Consider the following 16,309-nt stretch of genomic DNA (forward strand, 5'->3'; position numbering starts at 1 on the left):
TCCCTTCGAACACGATTCTCCATAGCTTTTTAAGCGGAATAAGGTTCTTTTGCTAAAACTTCTGCTTTTATTCATATTGGTGGGAAAAACGCACATGTTCCGGATTGTTGTTTTTGGGAACCCAACGAAGTTTTTTATCATAACATTTGATCATATAAATTAATAATAAAGAATTATAAATTTGAAGACATATAAATACATTTTTATTGCCAGTATACCAGTACACAATTTGTAAATATATAGGTATGTGCATAATGCTTCCGAGGGGAATGTTTAGGTTGCTGCCGCATCTTTCAGATGCCATAATACAGTCGATAATATCAGTTGCTTTATTGAGCTATGCTAAAAACAATGACGGGGAGACCCGCTCTTTAACACGATACATATACGAATAAGGATACCCTACGCAAAACTAAGAGCTACATGTCACGGCCAACGATTGATGCTAATTCTATGGGGTTAAAGCTTCTAGTCCTTGCAGCAGCAGTAAACATTGTCGCTAGAGCTAGCTGGGGTTGTGGGCGTGGTGCCGCCCTTGAGGGGCTTGCTGTAGGAATGGGGACCCCGCATGAAGACCTCGATGAGCTGACAATGCGATCTGCCAGATACGGAACGGTTAATAAGCGATTTATTGAAGTTAAAGGTACAACCAACTCACCGCATGGTTATGTCCAGGTCGGTCACCACCTCTCCATCACAGTTCCAGCTGGAAAACTCCGTCGAGGAGGAGTGGGCGGTCATTTCTTCAGGCGGTGTAATCGGCTGACAAGACCCTGCCAAGCTGTAGTCCTCCTCGCTGGCAGAAAAAGTTCTGAACCGGAATTCCCTTGTGCGATATACCTCTACAAAAGGCAAATTGCGCTGCAATGGGAAAATGTTTTTAAATATTTATTGTTTTCTACAAAATTTAATTGTATCCTTTTATTTTTCATTTATATTTTTACAGTAAAAGATACCATCGCATTCACTAGATAAAACATTATATTGTTGAAACTGGTCAAGTATATACTTTATATGGATGCCACCAGAGCGGCTAGTAGATCTTCGTAAAATAACCTTTCTGTCACAGATTTCCCTCGCTTCAATCCGAGCTAGATGGGGTTCGGTTTTGGGTTTTTGGCTTTTAGGATAGAAAGCACTAAGCTCAGCTTGTAGGCTTAGGGGATTTGGCAATTAAAGATGCAGTTAAAATGTTATGGAAATGTTATTTCAAAGGAAATGGACGCCTCTTATAGGAAAGGTGTTCTTTTGGATGTGAAAGTTGAATAGTTGTAATAGTTAGTACTCACAATATCACCACTTCTGCCCGCCGTGTTGAGCAGAAAACGCACGTTGTTGAGCAGTGAGGTCTTTTTCACGAGAATCAGGTCCAGGCAACCATCACCCAGATGACTGTAACGGGAGATGCCATTGGGACTCCTGGCGCAGGCGCAGGTTATGTTCGCGCCGCAGATCATAAAGAAATTGCCCCGCACAACCTTCCACTGATCGTTGCCGAGGTTCCTCATTGATGAAATGGAGCCAGTGGGCAATCGAAGATTGCCTGGACGCGGACGAGGCCTCAGGAGTGCTGCTTCACTGGCGGCTAGATGAGAGTCCTCTGTTTCTACCTGCTGATTGCGCTCTGCCTCTTTAGATTCCTCTTGGATGAACAATGAGGATCGCTGTTCCTGTATGCTGCTGGCGAAGCTGCAGCGCTGGCAATTGGCATAGCAGACGGATGGCACTGACTCTCCCAGCGAGCACACACTATCCGGACTCTGCGGAATGTCCTCCAGCGGCGTGGTCAGTAGAAGATCGGGCTCTTCTAACATTCTCAGTTCGGCGTCATAGCCGCGATTATTCAGGAAGGCCTTGACGCCACTGTACTCGTACCGGCGCGGTCCCATCCAGCGGTAGTTCTCGCTCTGGGCTGCCACATCGCCCAGGTACCCGTAGCTCAGGACACTGGCACAGAATCTGAGCAGGGACTGCCCATTGCTCACACTGCACACATCCAATCCCCGATGCTGGCCCAGAATCACATGGATAGCCGCTGTCCTCACATCCGCCGTGCCGTGCATACTATACGCAATGGTGTCGGTGCTGCCAGCGGGAATCACACCCACTGGCAGAGCCGGTCTTGGAATGTATGGTGGCCGCTGTTCGTCCAGTCCCAACTCTCGCATTTGACGGAATATCAGTCCGTTGATGACCTCTGCTACGGTGCCATCGCCTCCGACACAGCAAACCGCATCGTATACTCCCAGATCATGGCTCAGAAGTATGTCCTTCACTTGGTTTGCCCTCTGAGTGGTGATACACGTGGCGTCTACGCCGGCAAGCTGGAAAATAGGTCTCACATGGCGCTCATAGGTCTGAGCTCCCGCCTTGCGACCTCCATAGGGGTTTATAAAGACCAAAAGGCGGCGCACTCGCATCCGGGTGGGGGAGGAGCTATGCAGACGGATTTGCAGCTCCTGGTCCCACTGCCTCACTATGTAGGGATCCGAGTTGAAGAAGGTGAGTCTCCTTAGCTCCCACCGATTGCAATCCGTTTGGGACTTGCTCAGCCTCATGGCATAGTTGATGGTCAGGTATTGACTGGTAGGCTTCCCTTGAGCAACATCGCCACTGCATCCGGAACTGCGTTCCGAGCCTGGCGGCGAAGGCGGTTTGAGGGAGCTCGCCTTGGTGTCCCCGCTCCTTATGCTAACCACATCGTCCAGGTGGAGCACGTGGCTTTGTGGTCCATAAGAGCAGATTCCGCCTGGTTGAGCTGGCGAGTCCGGCGGCAACGGTGCCTTGGCCTCGTTTCCTTGGGGCGATTGCTTGATCTTCTGCAGACGCTCCCAAACCAACTGCTGTCCGTGAAGCAGGACCCTGTAGCTCTTCTTCTTAAGCTGGAAGTTGTTCAGCAGGACATTGTGGTCGGAGGCGGAGCAGGGCGTGAACTTGGAGGCACTCGTAGAGCTAATGGGGGCTACAAAATCCCCGGCCGAGGTGGACGACCGCCCTGCTGGCTGCTTGGTCTGCGTCATCTTGACTGGCCCACGTCTCCGTCTCCCGCTATGGCGTCCGCTTTGTCGGTACTAAGAGAAGAAAACAGGTTTCAGTTAGATATACAGTGAAACATCATCAGCACAAACTCAAAAAGCAACCATATCCTTAGTTTGGACCCGTTAGAAAAGGGGTTCAAACCTTTCATATTTTGGCGCACATGACCAAATATGATTTCTTTACTTCTTTGTGTTTATTAAGTTCAAGTTATGGTTTAATCAAGCCTGACTGTACTTAAAATAGCAGTAACAAATGAAAGAGTGGAGGAGGCAGCGTCGTACTTACGACGCTCCATTCTCTTACCCTTTGATGTTCGGCCTTTGTGACTTTAGCAGTTCACGTAGAGGTGGGCCTTTCAACTCTTAATTACTTACTGAGAGGTGTCGATGATGAAAATTAAACGGAAAACGCAGAGGGGACTGTGACAGACTGAATCAACTGCATGGAGTCATTTTCAAACCTCTGCCTCGGTCCTCCGCATCTGATGGTTTTTGTCATTAGCATAGACTTGTGAATATTTTTGAACGAAAACACGGAAAGTCGAAAAAATAAAATGTTCATTCGATGAGTTTATGGTTCAATGACCATAAAGTTATCAAAAGGCGATGAAACAGCACTGTAACTACGAGATAACGACTCATTTTTAGAATAATGATGAATAATTGATTTGGCCATTGGTAAAAGTTTAATAGCAAAGCCAATTGTGCAACTGTATCATAAACAACCAGCTGGAAAAATATCGCAACAAACTCACTGCACACATATTTTTTTAGCCTGAGCTTAAAGTATTTAAATGGTAAGTTCGCTTATGACTCATAAACCGATAAAAAATAATCGCTGGTAATTAAAATGCCAGAAATCCCGATAAGACTCCAATGAACAAGCGTTGCAATCATAAATTAATATAACGAAAAACATTTTAAGGATTGGCTTCTACAAAAATAAATCGTTTATGAACCTCAATTAAATCGCGTCCAATTCCCTTTGCAAAATAGGTTTTGAAATACTTCTCAATGGGTTCTATTTGCCTTTGTTGATGGGTTTTCAATGGCAGATAATTGGACATGTTCAGAAATTATTGCTATACATTTTATACGTATGTACATTGCGCGATTCGTGTTCATAGCTCGCTGAACTGAGCAACCAGGAAAATGCGCAAGTGTTAGAAACTGGTTTAATTTGTATGCCACCCAATGGGAGTGGAAAACAAAAAGTACAATGCAGTAGATAGCAGTTCATAGCAATGAGTTGAATGAACTCTTGATTGCAGTTTTGGGCAGAGAAAAGCGTTCGCCAGTTATAAATAAACAAAGATCGAGATGAACGTGGCAGAAGCAAAAGTTATAAAATACTTCTTAAAGTACTCAACAACTGCAGTGTGTATCATAGCGCACTTAGCCAGAACCAAACTGGTTCTGAACTCAATTCACGTTCCGATCGTAAACTTTACGGCACCTCATTTACTAACAATGTACAATTGCTTTGAACTTGGCCAAAGCGAAAGAAAGCCAGCAAGCTCCAATCATCTCAAAACAATGGGAAAGACATCTCCGAGTAAAGTTCTTGAACAAATGAATCTCTATATTTCACAAAAGCGGAGAACAGTGCCAAAAACACCTTCAAAAATGACAAACGTATGCAAATTACTCTTTAGTTAGCTGACTAGCGAGGCAGACTGTATTGTTGCTTATTAGAGAGTCGCACGCATTTCAGTGCCCGAAACCAGAACTCGCACCAACAAGCCAACAAAGCCCGTCTCACGCGGCGTATGAGCAACGAATCGCCCCAAGGTCAACGACGATCACAGACGGCACCCAGAGCACGCAAAATCGCTTTCAGAATCGGATTCAAACAAAAAAAAAGCGGACCGGGAAGCTGTAGCTGTGGCACTTGGAAAACGGGTTCTGCCCGGTCGAGTTGCGTGCAGCTGGCGACCTTCGCCTTGAATCGCTCGAGAGATCTTGGCCAGACTGCAATAACCGGCTGTTGACCATAATCTGGCATTAAAACAAACCACCTCGCCCCTTGCCCACATTTGCACCCGAGCTGCAGGCTGGCCAAAGTCGCATTTCCTAGCTTTGTATCTTGACATTGACGGAGGAGAACCGCTTTTGAGTTAGCTCTGCTAATATGGCTAGCCATATTGTTTGTTTAATTAATTTTGGGCAGCTACTTAAGATATATTGCTTGCAAAAACAGAAAACTAGGCTTTAGTAGTATATTAGCCTTGGCATTGAATAAAACTGCAATTAGCCATAATGGTAATAATAGTTTTATTCGTTTTTATTTGTTTCTTTCTGGCTAATTAGCTGGCTTTGCTTGAGAATTAATTTGTTTGTGGCATTATCTGTGGACCTTTCCAAGTTTGATTTGTATAGTATCAAATTTTATTTATATATCTAGATCATAAATATACCTCATGAATTTGGCTTACGTTCAGCCCTCACACTATTCATAGAACTTGGTTATTGGCATACTTTTCTCTTTTGAATGCCAGAATTTAATAAACTTTTAATTCTACACTTTCGATGGAATAACCAGAGCATGTTCTTTATAATTTAGAAACAAATCAACAACAAAATACCCTCATATGAATTTGAAGTAAACAAATACTCATCTCCCACTTCTGAGAGCAAATCATTCAAAAAACAAATGTGATGAACTCAAATGCCACTAAACCGAGAACAGAGAAGCAAACAAAAAACATAGGGCACCTCGAGCAATGCGTTGATTTATACATTTAATAAAATATTTACATATGATAGTACCCAATTGAGGTCGGTACAAATTTGAATGCCATAAAGAAGCGGAACCCGGGGAATCGAAACAATTTCTCCTGGGCTATAATAGAATAAGAAATGTTTCTTAATAAAAGCAGGCCTTTTTGTGTTGCTGATTCATTATGATTAGCGTCAACTAATTGCATGCTGCTAATTGCTGCAAGCACGAAAGCGATCTGTTGGAACAAAGTGTCATCCTAAATGAGTGCTAAGTGGTCAACGATTTGTATTTTGTACTTATTTCGTGAAAACCCCTCGTTTTTCGCCCTCTAATCTGTACTGGCTTATCGGCAACTCAAACAATAACAATCGAGTGCTTTCGTACCCATTGTGAATGTATAGAATAGGGCTATATCTCGCCAATTTCTACCCGCCTCATGACACGTTGTGCAAAACTGGACAGCACTACAGGTACAAACGTTTTTTTAGTATATGCTATACAATATACATGCTATGTGCTATACAAGGTTCGATAAGATTGATGACATCAAGTCTCGGTTAACTTGCAACGTGGGAGTTAGTGGGCCGGATTTTACGTACATATGTATATCAGAGCTCTGAAGGCCTAATCAATACTTTCGTTTATCTATAGACCGAGTTGTTTATAATTTAAATGCCTGTACCATAAACAGAACTAATAGAACTGTGTCCGATTTCTTTTAACTTTGAGCTCGTTGACTCACGCCAACATCTAAGAAGCACATGACAGCAGTAATTATTTAACAAAGCGAAAAAGTCTAGTACATGTAGGTCGATGTGAAGAAGGAAAAGACAGACACATTGCGGAAATGTAAACTAGCGGGTAAATTGATAACCACACAAAAAGTTCGAATGACATGGAGGGGAAATGCTCTAGATATATGTACAGCTGTGTTAAGAAAAATAGCAGTGCTTTGGACTTGAGTGTTTAAGATAAAAAATTCTTATGATTTACAGTTTTAATGGGAAATTTTTTTTTATAATATCATTAGGTATTTAATTTCAAACAATTTAACAAATGTTTCGCTTTTATTTCTTTAATAGTTTCGAAAATATAGATTAAAACAACATAATAGGCAGAAATTCTGGTTTTCAATGAAATAGCAGTGCTATGAAAAAATAGTAACAAAATTCAACTTGACTTAGAACGAACTTAGTCTTTCTTTTTAATATGTTAATTCGGGCCTAATACTTGGCTGGATAGCCTTTGTTAGCCAGCACAGCCTTACACCCACGCGGCATGGAGTCCACCAGGTCCTGGCAACGTTTGGGAGGAATTTTTGCCCATGCATCCTGCACAACTTGCCAAATCTGAGCCTTAGACGTCGGGGACTTCTTCCACACATATTGTTTAATGTCCCCCTACAGGTTTTCAATCGGGCTTAAATCGGAAGATGGTGCTTACCACGGCATTGCATCTATTCCATTTTGGGTGAACCTATTCTTAGCCGATTTGCATCTGCGTTTCGGATCATTATCCTGTTGGAATGTCCATTTTAAGGGCATATTATATTCAGAATATGACAATAAGACATCACTAAGTATATTTACATATGCGTTTTGGTCTATAATACCATAAATCATATGTTATGGACTCATAACCATTGTAAAAAAACAAGCCCATACCAGGATTTTAGGTCCACCGTGATTGAAAGTCTTCAGTGGGTGTTTTGGGTGGTACTCCGTGTTTGGAGGTCGTTAGATATACTGTAGTGAACCACTTCCACCAAATAGCACTATTTTTGACCGATCAGTCTAAAGGATATTACGCCATTTGCAGACTGGCCAGTTTCGGTAGGTTTTAGCGAAGGTAAACCTTGCCTGAATAAGCCTTGGGCTAAGTGGGGGAACCTTTCGTGGACTCCTCGCACTGAAATTTTAACGTCACTGATTCCCAAGTTCAGCTCAGACTTTATGTCCCTAGAGGATGCAAAAGGATAGGCTTTGCTCTAACGAACTGTGCGTCGATCCTCTATCTCTGTGGTTTTACGTTTGGTACCACGGTTTTCGGGCTTCCATTCATATTTAATGGTATTGGATACCATTTTGGCAGCACATTCAAGAGTTTTTTGAATGTCCTTAATGCTTTTCCTTCCTTTCTAAGCTTAAGAATTAACATTCTTTTCTCCTGGGAGCAGTGCTGTCCTCCACCCACTAAAATATAATTTAAAATTTTTTTTTTAATTTTTTGCCCTTTTAAATATACGAATTAACTTAACCAAACTCACTTTTTAGAAAATAATGATCATTTCGGAACTTTACGTTGGTCAAAACCAGGCACTGCTATTCTTATGAACAGCCTAAAAATTGCGATTTTGCTCAAGAATGTAAATAAAAAAAGGATAACAAGAAAAACTAACCGGCTTTTCTTTTTTTTTCCTATCTACACATTCAATTTAACAAAAATAAGTGGAATAAAAAGTCGATTCCGAAAAAGGACATGGAAAAATACCTTTGTATTACTTAGTTTCCTTCGCACTGCTATTTTCTGAACACAGCTGTAGATATGTACGAAATACAAACAAATACGTCAATCTTAAACTCCAGAACTACTGACATTATTAGAATCGTCAACCCCTCCACCATTTATCTCGTTTCACCCTTTTGAGCGTTATTCAATCTTGACCCGCTTTATAGCTGCCAGACATCAGCCCATGTCTGACCTTTTCGACGGTGCACGCACCTCACAGCCAAAATAGCAAAAGCAAAGCTACAAAATATTATAAATAACTTGGGGCAAGTTCCCTTTGACACGTGAGGGGTCATTATTCAGTGCTATAGCGCAGATGGTCTGCTAAGATCAAAGGAAATAGGTACACGAATAGGTTTTCTGCCAATTCCCAGAATACATTGTTATGTTAAAATAAACTATTAGTATATGAGTAAAAATGAAAACAAAGTAGATACTTATTTTTTAGTTGCTATTTACTTGCAATCTATGCTTGGCAGGTCATTAAATTATTATTAATTAAGGTCCCTGAAATCCAATTTAACCCATAGAAGTAGACATTTCTTTCCCAAGGAATAAGTATCGCAGCATCGACATCGATACTTTGCACCACCAAAACAATAACAGTGCACATATACACCGAAGGGTCCCGGTTCGCTTGCTCTAGCCGCAGTGCGTCAGAAGGGTATAGCACCCTGGGAGGGGGGGGGGGGTGGGGTGGTGCAGACAGGGACAGCTGTCATTTCCATACTCCGGGTGCCGTTATCGCAACGCAATACAGCTGTGTAGCACCAACAACTCAGCTGTTGACAAGAACATGTGTGTATACAGGCGTAAGGGTGTGTGCGTGCGTGTGGGGGTATGTGCGTCTGGCTTGAGTTCTCTGCGTTTAATTCCAACTTGGGTGCTCGTGTACCTACTTATTCTCGATCCTAGTCCGTTCTTCCAATTGGAGTGCCAGTGTGAACTGGTTGGGGAACTCACCTGGTGGCCAGGTAGGAACGTTTATCCATACAAACACGGCTGCACTTTCGAAGTCGTTGCGCTGTTTTTCCGTCTGTTTATGGGGAAATCAAGAAAACTCGATACGGATGTGCATTGCAGTTTCGCACACTTGCACTTTTTCGCTTGCACACAAACAAATGCACACACACAATTGGAAAATAGCCGACGTGCAATTGGTGCTAATGGCGTTTCGGCATCTCCCGGTTTCCCGTTTTAGCCACACTTTCCACCCCCTACTCGCTGGAGCACAAAGAATTTACGAGAACACCAGAAATGCACTTCCGTGGCCGTTACAAAAAACACAGGCGGACAAATCGAAGCGAAGTGTACGTCCGCTCGCCAGTGTGACCGTACATATAACTGTGGAAAATACGAGGCAGACCACCTGACTTGATTGAAATACCACATAGTTTGGTCTGGGGTATTCTCAAGTCTGGCGAGAACTAGGGCTACCTTAAAATTAACGGCATCTTCACCCAAAAATAACTGTGCCCGATATTTTTTTTTAAGTTTTCTCACCATTAAATACTACACTACTAATACACTACTCCCCAGGATCAAATCACTCATCCCAGCATCCACATCATCCCAAAACTCTACTGCAGCCGCCAGATAACCAACAACATTAGCTGCGCAGCTTGCAGCAATTGCTCAACGGTCACCAATGACACCGTGTTGGGCGGGAGTCTCCAGCGGGTTACGGTTGGTCCTTGTGTCGATGTGGGGACTCCGGACTTCTTCCAGGTAAAGTAGTTCAGCTATGAGTTCAGTCGGGTTCAAAATTGGTTGGTGGCCAATATAGCCATTTTGTCAATTTGCAGAAGACACAACAACTGCTCAAGGTCATACTCCTAGACTCACGGATAAGATATTCATCCAGGAACCAAAAAAGGAAAAAATAAATTTAAAATGTTAAGAATTATTTTATAATCAATTTTTTTCACTTTTGTTTAAATCCGATTGGCGAAGTGATTGTTACGCGTACATACATTATACATAAATTATCAAGGAATTCTCCTGCATTTAATTTCGAAATTCCTCGGGATTTCCGCTGGAATCTATTTCAATAGGTTGCACTTTAGTAGAATATTACTTTCGTACATTTAATTTTAAAATAGTTTTAAGAGACATCTGATACTAGGTATCTGATAGCCTGGTCATCCTAATTTCGTGTTCGCTTTTGTTATTTTCGTTACTCGAAGAGTGTAAGGTAAATTGAATTATAAGAAAAGTAGGCAAAACTTAGGATAAGCAATAGTTCGGGCATTCGACCAAAGCGTTCTCATGATTTCAGCTTTCTCTTTTTATTATTTGGTAATAGGACATACGACTATACTTTTTTTTTTTTTTTTTTTTGTTAATTCCAAATAAAACTGCAGAAATTTAAACATTAATTGGGCTTAACTAAACCAGTGGAGTCCATAAGTTTATAAGTAATCTAATGGAGTGCTATTGATAATTATTTTCAAACTGTTAATTTATAGATATATTTGGTCATACAAACTTTTTAAAGCGTAAATGAATGCAAAGAACGCAGGGTATACAAAACCCGATTAGAGATCTCGATCCGGAATTGTCAGTTTTGATTTACCAGCTTGTAGGACAGCCTGTAGGGACAATTAATTACACCTAAGCCCTAACTTTCGGAAAATGTGTGAGTATCAAATGGACTGTAGACCGCCACCCGCAGCGCGCTAATCCTTCCGCCAGCAGCGTCTCCGTGTGGCAAGTGCAACAACTGTCCCTGCGGCACCAGCGGCGGAGCCCCACCCCCCCAGCAGCCGCCCCACAGGCCACCCCCCTCGTACGCCCACCAGCCGCAGCAGCAGCCGGACAGCTGTCCCTATCCGGGTCCGCGGGGCCAGGGAGCAGGCGGGTGCCAGGTCAACTCGACGCAGCCGCCGGGCGATCCCGCCGCATGCAGCCTCTACCAGAGCCGGGGAGCCCCCACCGTGGAGTGCACGTGCACTCAGAACCGTAGCCGGCCACCTCCGCCATCCGTTCAGGCGGACCACATCACGTGCAGCCGGGGTCCGCGGGAGCAGCCGCCTGCCCTGGAGACCCGCTGCACCTGTCGCGAGAAGCCCGCCAAGACGGAGTGCCACTGCGCCCCGCCGGTGGCCCCGCCTCCCAACCAACAGCAGCAGCAGGCGATGGCCCAGCCCACCTACGCCAACGTGACCTGTGGCCAGAACGTGCCCAGAGGACCGCAACCCTATCGCCCGCACCACGGCAACCAGAGTCAGAACCCGAACTCCTGCGGCCACTGTCGATCGCAGAAGAAGCAGAAGAAGTGCGTCATTCAGTGATCTGGATGTCGTGCCACGGGAGAACGTTGGGATCCCAGCAGGCGCTACGCAGCAGGCTACACAGATTATAACGCTCACAACATGACATGACAGTACTCCCAAATTTCAGGTTAGCCAAATTTCCAGTTTCGACCTGTTTTCCGGGTCAATAAAGCCAATGTGACCGCTAATGGGTAAAGTAAAACAGGTGGTATGTGTGTGTTCCTTTAATACATCAGCGTCTCCTTCCGGACAGGGAACAGTCCGAGCGCCTACCAGGTGGGTCGGAGGCCAGCGCAGCTCAGCTCCGGGCAGGACATCTGCAACTGCCGCGGAAGCCAGCGGAATCCGGAGCGGAATCGCAGTCGCCACTGCTTCGTGATTCGCTCACAGCGGCCACCAAAGGGCGTGGCTGCGGAAACCCGGTGCTGCTGCACTCCTCAAGCGCCGATAAGCCGTAGTTTACCTCCGCCCACTAAGATCCGCCAGCGATGCTGCTGTGCCTTAGCTCCGGAGCCCGCAAGGCAAATGGTTTGCGACACCTCCGGGAACAAGCCGCAGAGATGCTGTACCAATTGCCCAGGAAACGGACATAGTGGAGCAGCTGCGCGGAGGACACGGGTGTATCATTCGGATCCATACCCCATCGGGTTAGGCGAGAATCGGAAAGTGGCTTTGGAGGAGCCAATTCTGCTGCAGCCGGACCCACATTCTGAGATTCCATGCAGCGACTCCTCGCGATCGTTTCAGCCCGCCGTTCACGCGATAAATGAAAACTGCCAGGAACCCCAGGATCCCTACTATCCGTATCCTCCCAGAAGCACGCGTCAGCGGGAAGTGGATCCTCTAGCCAACTTCGATCTGAATCGCTTCGACAGGGAAGCCATCCATCGAGGCCCCGCTGGCAGACGAAGAAACGTCTCCATTCGCACCTGCGTCGACTACGACTACGAGCCGGGATATCTAGCTCCAAGCAGTCCGCCCGGAAATCGACATCCACCAGCTCCATCCGGATATTCTCCGGCATACCCCCCTTCGTACGAACCTAATCCAGCCGGTTGTCCCGCGGCATCTTTGCCCAGAACTCGCCCACCAACCGCATCACTCCAGCGTCCATATTATCACAGAACTCATCCGGGATTACAAGGTTTGTATTTTCCAAGTTATCCAGGAGCAGGCGACTAATATTCCCTTTTTTTATTAAGAAAATACTGAATTCGATTACGTTAAATGTCCGTTTAGATGAAGGGCTAAAATATAACAAACCAATAGGTAAGTGTTTCATTTGATTATTATTTAACTATTTATAATTTAAATTTTATGGAATCAACTACTCTAATTGGATTAAATTATTTTAGGAAGACGTATAAATCAGATTTTAGTAGTTTAAACTTTAAAATATTCAAATAGTCTAACCTTTATACGAATTCCACCAATTTCAAATACTCGCGACACAGACGGCTATTCGATAAGTAATCACTTTTCCATTTGCCAGAAATGCAGCCCTGAAAGTTTGAGAAGCACTGGAAGTTCTGCGCACTGTGCTCCAGTGCTGAAAACCGCATGCAGCAGTGTGAAAGAAGAAGAAGACTGCGACGCGTGCAAAACACGCCGCACTTTACTATTTAATTTCGATTAAAACAATAGAAAAGCAGTGATGGATGATGCGGACTACGACAACGACGAGTAAGTGCAGGCGTAACACAATCAATAGCTGTGCCCATTAATCACCTACTTAACAATTGCAGCGTTGGCGGCGATGACTTCGACGACGTCGACGAGGACGTGGACGAGGACATTAACCAGGAGGAGGAGGCGGACAACATCGAGATCATAGCTCCCGGTGGTGCGGGCGGAGGCGGTGTGCCCAAGTCCAAGCGCATTACCACAAAGTACATGACGAAATACGAGCGCGCCAGAGTTCTGGGCACACGAGCGCTTCAGATCGCCATGTGCGCACCCATCATGGTGGAGCTGGACGGGGAAACGGACCCCCTGCAGATCGCCATGAAAGAGCTGAAACAAAAGAAAATTCCCATCATCATCCGCCGATACCTGCCGGATCACTCCTACGAGGACTGGAGCATCGACGAGCTCATCATGGTGGACAACTAGCTAGTACTCAACCCCTTTATCCATAATAAATCATACCGCCTAAGATTAAGCACAATCAATTTGGCTGCTGAATTCCCGGGGACTTAATGTAATGACGAACTGCAAGCGCTAATTGCTACACGATAGTTATCTTGTAAGCAATCCCTTTGCTTTAATATTATCTCTTAATACCGCTATAATCTGAAGTAGCCACAGATACTTGCTACCATGCGATTAGTACGAAAAACAATGACACCACGGGCTTGCTATTCTACTACAATATTTTATTTCACATAACAGACGTACAGATTAGGAAAACAAAGCTGCTCTAGTGTGAGGAGCACTTGGTGTCTAGCTCCAAGCATATCCCTCATCTCTTTGATAGCAAACGCGCTCTAAAAGACCTACGGCATGTTGGCCCGTGCGGCAGATGGAGCCAACTACTGCCGGCAGCAGACCACACTCCGAAAGATTCTGCTCGCCAAAGACCTGCCCGGCGGCATCTTCTCCTTCCGCATCTGACTGTGGCGTCTCCGGAGTTTCAAGCAGCTTTTGGGTGGCCTTGCTAAAGGCCAGCGTATTGATGCTGCTGGCCAGCGTGGAGCTAAACATCTGGCGCGTCTCGGACAGCAGCTCCGCCACACTGGGCAGGAATGTAGGTAGGATTAGGCCCTTAATGTCTATGCTAAAGTAGTCGACGCCATCCAGACGCACTTTCTTGGACCGCGGAACCAAGTGCTGCATGGTGGCCTTGGGGAAGGCCACTGGCGACAGCAGAGTGGGAGGCACTCCGGCCAGACGGCCCACTGTGCTGATGGCACTCTTGGCATTTAGCAGATAGCTAAAGAATCCCTGGCACTCCACGCCATCGACCAGCAGCAAGGAGTTGTCGCTAAAGTCCTCTCGCATTTCGGCAGCTTGTTGCTTCCTGGCATGGGAGGACTGGATACGTCGCAGCTCACGCTCATCCACGCCCAAGCTCTCCAGCCAGTCCTCGTCGTCGTCTTCATCTTCCTGTGCCGGCGGAGGAGCATCTTCGCCCGCTTCTGGACCTAGCGAGGTGGTAGTGCTCTCCTCGTTAAAACTGTTGTCGTGCGCGTTTCCACTGTTATCGCTCTTAAGAGGCATGCTGAACTCGATCCCCTCCTGTCGCAGAGCTTGCCGCATTCCCCGAGTCGACGGCGTGACCAAGGCGTGGCTCTCCGGCCGACCGCCAACTCCGGCAGCTCGGAACAGCACCGTAAAAGTGTTGGCACACAGGTAGAAGTACGGGCACTGGCGGGCACGCAGCAGCTGAAATAGGCCCCGGAAGCTGAAGTCCCACTCCTCGGCCAGGGCCTTGCGCTCCCGCTCACCCACCACCACGCCCACGTTCTCCTTGGCGGTGCGCGGGTAGAGCGTCAGCCAGGGCAGGTGCGGGTGCTGCCAGTAGTAATTGCATTGGTTGAACCGCGTTGCGTCCGAGATATCCAGCGTGCTCTCCGTTCGCTGCGGGTCCATGCAGCGCACGAAGCTGGTGAGTCCGCTGGCCAGCTGCGAGGTCTTCAGTTGGATGGCAGGCAGTTCCGTGGGACAGAAGAAACGGGCTCGCGTCTTCAGGGACCAGTCCACAGGTAGGTGGGCGGTGTGCTTCTGCCGGGCGGCCAACTCCGCATCGTCCTCGTCCTCAGCGTTGATTTGGGGATGCTGGAAGAGCTTGGCAAAGGCCTGCGGGTCGTACTTCTGGAGCACGAATTTGGCGGGCGCCGGGCGCGTGGGCGTTTCCCGCACAAAGCAGGAGGAGGCAGTGACCACTGGTTCGAGGTCCGCCAGTTGCGGATCAACGCGCAGTTTCTTGGCATCAGCTGTGGATCTGAGGCAGGGAGTCAGTAATTGGATTTTGGGGAGAGCGAGAGAGAGGGAAACTCACTTCGCAAACGGATTTTTTCGCTTCTGGGCGAGCTTAGCCTCCAGTAGCTTGCTTTTATCCGTCTCATCCACTTGGTGTCTTGGCCGCCTATTGTTGTTGTTGCTCACGCGGGCTGCCAATTTGTTCTTCTTCTGCTTGAGCCGCTGCAGTTTGATGAACTGGAAAACGAAACAACAACATTAGTGGCGGGCAGGTGCTCCTCCGAGTCCTTACCCACGTCATCTGGGCGCGTCCATTTGGAAGCCACACTCGCTTCGGTGGACATGTTCAATGTCTTGGTTCGCGCACAGGACCTTCACGGATTATTTAAGTACTTTGTGAACTGCAAATATCTTCAAAACGTTTGCAAATATCACAAAAAATTATGGCGCGCAACTAGGGGTGTGAAATCTTTCGATTGATTAGCTCGTTATTCGCTATTTTCGCCCATGTTCAATTCCCAAAAATATCGTTAGTCGGCAAATAAAACGAATCTCACAATTTAACTAATTATTTATTATAATAGATGGAGTAGTTTACAAAACGAAACTAACTTAAATTGTATATCACTGGCTGCAGGGGCTATGTTGGTTAACAATGGCATTGTTGGGCATCGAATTTGATTTTTTAATTTTAATGGTTCTTTTTGGATTTACAAGCTTCTAACCTAAATTAAACAAGCGCATGTTGTATCGTTTTAACTATTAATAAAATCAAATGAATAAAAAATCTTTTTGCGCTATAAAAATGTATCTGACTATCGGATTCACCGATAACAAATCGATTA

The 16,309-nt window shown here is 45.7% G+C and overlaps 5 protein-coding genes and 1 long non-coding RNA gene across 10 annotated transcripts, besides 2 other annotated features; 4 read left to right on the forward strand and 2 right to left on the reverse strand.

Moving 5' to 3' along the window:
* Window positions 1–183: 183 nt before the first annotated feature.
* Window positions 184–9,617, reverse strand: Cerk (Ceramide kinase). 2 transcript variants are annotated; one of them, NM_169050.2, is made up of 4 exons: window positions 9,232–9,617; window positions 1,290–3,071; window positions 659–861; window positions 184–598 (listed from the first exon to the last, which is right to left on the reverse strand). In NM_169050.2, the coding sequence occupies exons 2-4, from the start codon at window positions 3,018–3,020 to the stop codon at window positions 469–471; spliced, it is 2,064 nt and encodes a 687-aa protein (NP_730923.1). In that variant the 5' UTR covers window positions 3,021–3,071; window positions 9,232–9,617; the 3' UTR covers window positions 184–468. The 2 variants fall into 2 exon arrangements, with proteins under 2 accessions (NP_730923.1, NP_649530.2); NM_141273.3 differs by lacking the exon at window positions 9,232–9,617 and adding an exon at window positions 3,343–3,377.
* Window positions 6,680–8,301: a mobile genetic element.
* A 174-nt stretch (window positions 9,618–9,791) lies between the features above and the next one.
* Window positions 9,792–10,117, forward strand: lncRNA:CR44103 (long non-coding RNA:CR44103). The gene is made up of 2 exons (NR_073982.1): window positions 9,792–9,996; window positions 10,074–10,117. It is a non-coding gene; the product is annotated as a long non-coding RNA:CR44103 (long non-coding RNA).
* A 733-nt stretch (window positions 10,118–10,850) lies between these two features.
* On the forward strand, window positions 10,851–13,055 carry CG31542 (uncharacterized protein). 2 transcript variants are annotated; one of them, NM_001202250.2, is made up of 5 exons: window positions 10,851–10,906; window positions 10,966–11,734; window positions 11,797–12,687; window positions 12,746–12,812; window positions 13,036–13,055. In NM_001202250.2, the coding sequence occupies exons 1-2, from the start codon at window positions 10,903–10,905 to the stop codon at window positions 11,559–11,561; spliced, it is 600 nt and encodes a 199-aa protein (NP_001189179.1). In that variant the 5' UTR covers window positions 10,851–10,902; the 3' UTR covers window positions 11,562–11,734; window positions 11,797–12,687; window positions 12,746–12,812; window positions 13,036–13,055. The 2 variants fall into 2 exon arrangements, with proteins under 2 accessions (NP_001189179.1, NP_730924.1); NM_169051.2 differs by lacking the exons at window positions 11,797–12,687; window positions 12,746–12,812; window positions 13,036–13,055 and having other exon boundaries at window positions 10,966–11,741.
* Window positions 10,851–13,055, forward strand: CG34277 (uncharacterized protein). Of its 2 annotated transcripts, NM_001104216.4 has the most exons (5): window positions 10,851–10,906; window positions 10,966–11,734; window positions 11,797–12,687; window positions 12,746–12,812; window positions 13,036–13,055. In NM_001104216.4, exons 2-4 carry the CDS (start codon window positions 11,731–11,733, stop codon window positions 12,784–12,786), a joined length of 936 nt encoding a protein of 311 aa, NP_001097686.4. In that variant the 5' UTR covers window positions 10,851–10,906; window positions 10,966–11,730; the 3' UTR covers window positions 12,787–12,812; window positions 13,036–13,055. The 2 variants fall into 2 exon arrangements, with proteins under 2 accessions (NP_001097686.4, NP_001287172.1); NM_001300243.1 differs by lacking the exon at window positions 10,851–10,906 and having other exon boundaries at window positions 11,615–11,734.
* Window positions 13,056–13,105: 50 nt separating this feature from the next.
* Window positions 13,106–13,708, forward strand: Polr2F (RNA polymerase II, I and III subunit F). The gene is made up of 2 exons (NM_080171.4): window positions 13,106–13,226; window positions 13,289–13,708. The coding sequence occupies exons 1-2, from the start codon at window positions 13,198–13,200 to the stop codon at window positions 13,653–13,655; spliced, it is 396 nt and encodes a 131-aa protein (NP_524910.1). The 5' UTR covers window positions 13,106–13,197; the 3' UTR covers window positions 13,656–13,708.
* A 194-nt stretch (window positions 13,709–13,902) lies between these two features.
* hd (humpty dumpty) lies at window positions 13,903–16,273 on the reverse strand. Of its 2 annotated transcripts, none has more exons than NM_001316495.1 (3): window positions 15,761–16,273; window positions 15,544–15,701; window positions 13,903–15,486 (listed from the first exon to the last, which is right to left on the reverse strand). In NM_001316495.1, the coding sequence occupies exons 1-3, from the start codon at window positions 15,806–15,808 to the stop codon at window positions 13,986–13,988; spliced, it is 1,707 nt and encodes a 568-aa protein (NP_001303424.1). In that variant the 5' UTR covers window positions 15,809–16,273; the 3' UTR covers window positions 13,903–13,985. The 2 variants fall into 2 exon arrangements, with proteins under 2 accessions (NP_001303424.1, NP_649531.1); NM_141274.3 differs by having other exon boundaries at window positions 15,761–15,945.
* Window positions 16,032–16,122: a mobile genetic element.
* Window positions 16,274–16,309: the final 36 nt, after the last annotated feature.

This window comes from Drosophila melanogaster, chromosome 3R (assembly GCF_000001215.4).
Source record: "Drosophila melanogaster chromosome 3R".
NCBI classification, from domain to species: domain Eukaryota; kingdom Metazoa; phylum Arthropoda; class Insecta; order Diptera; family Drosophilidae; genus Drosophila; species Drosophila melanogaster.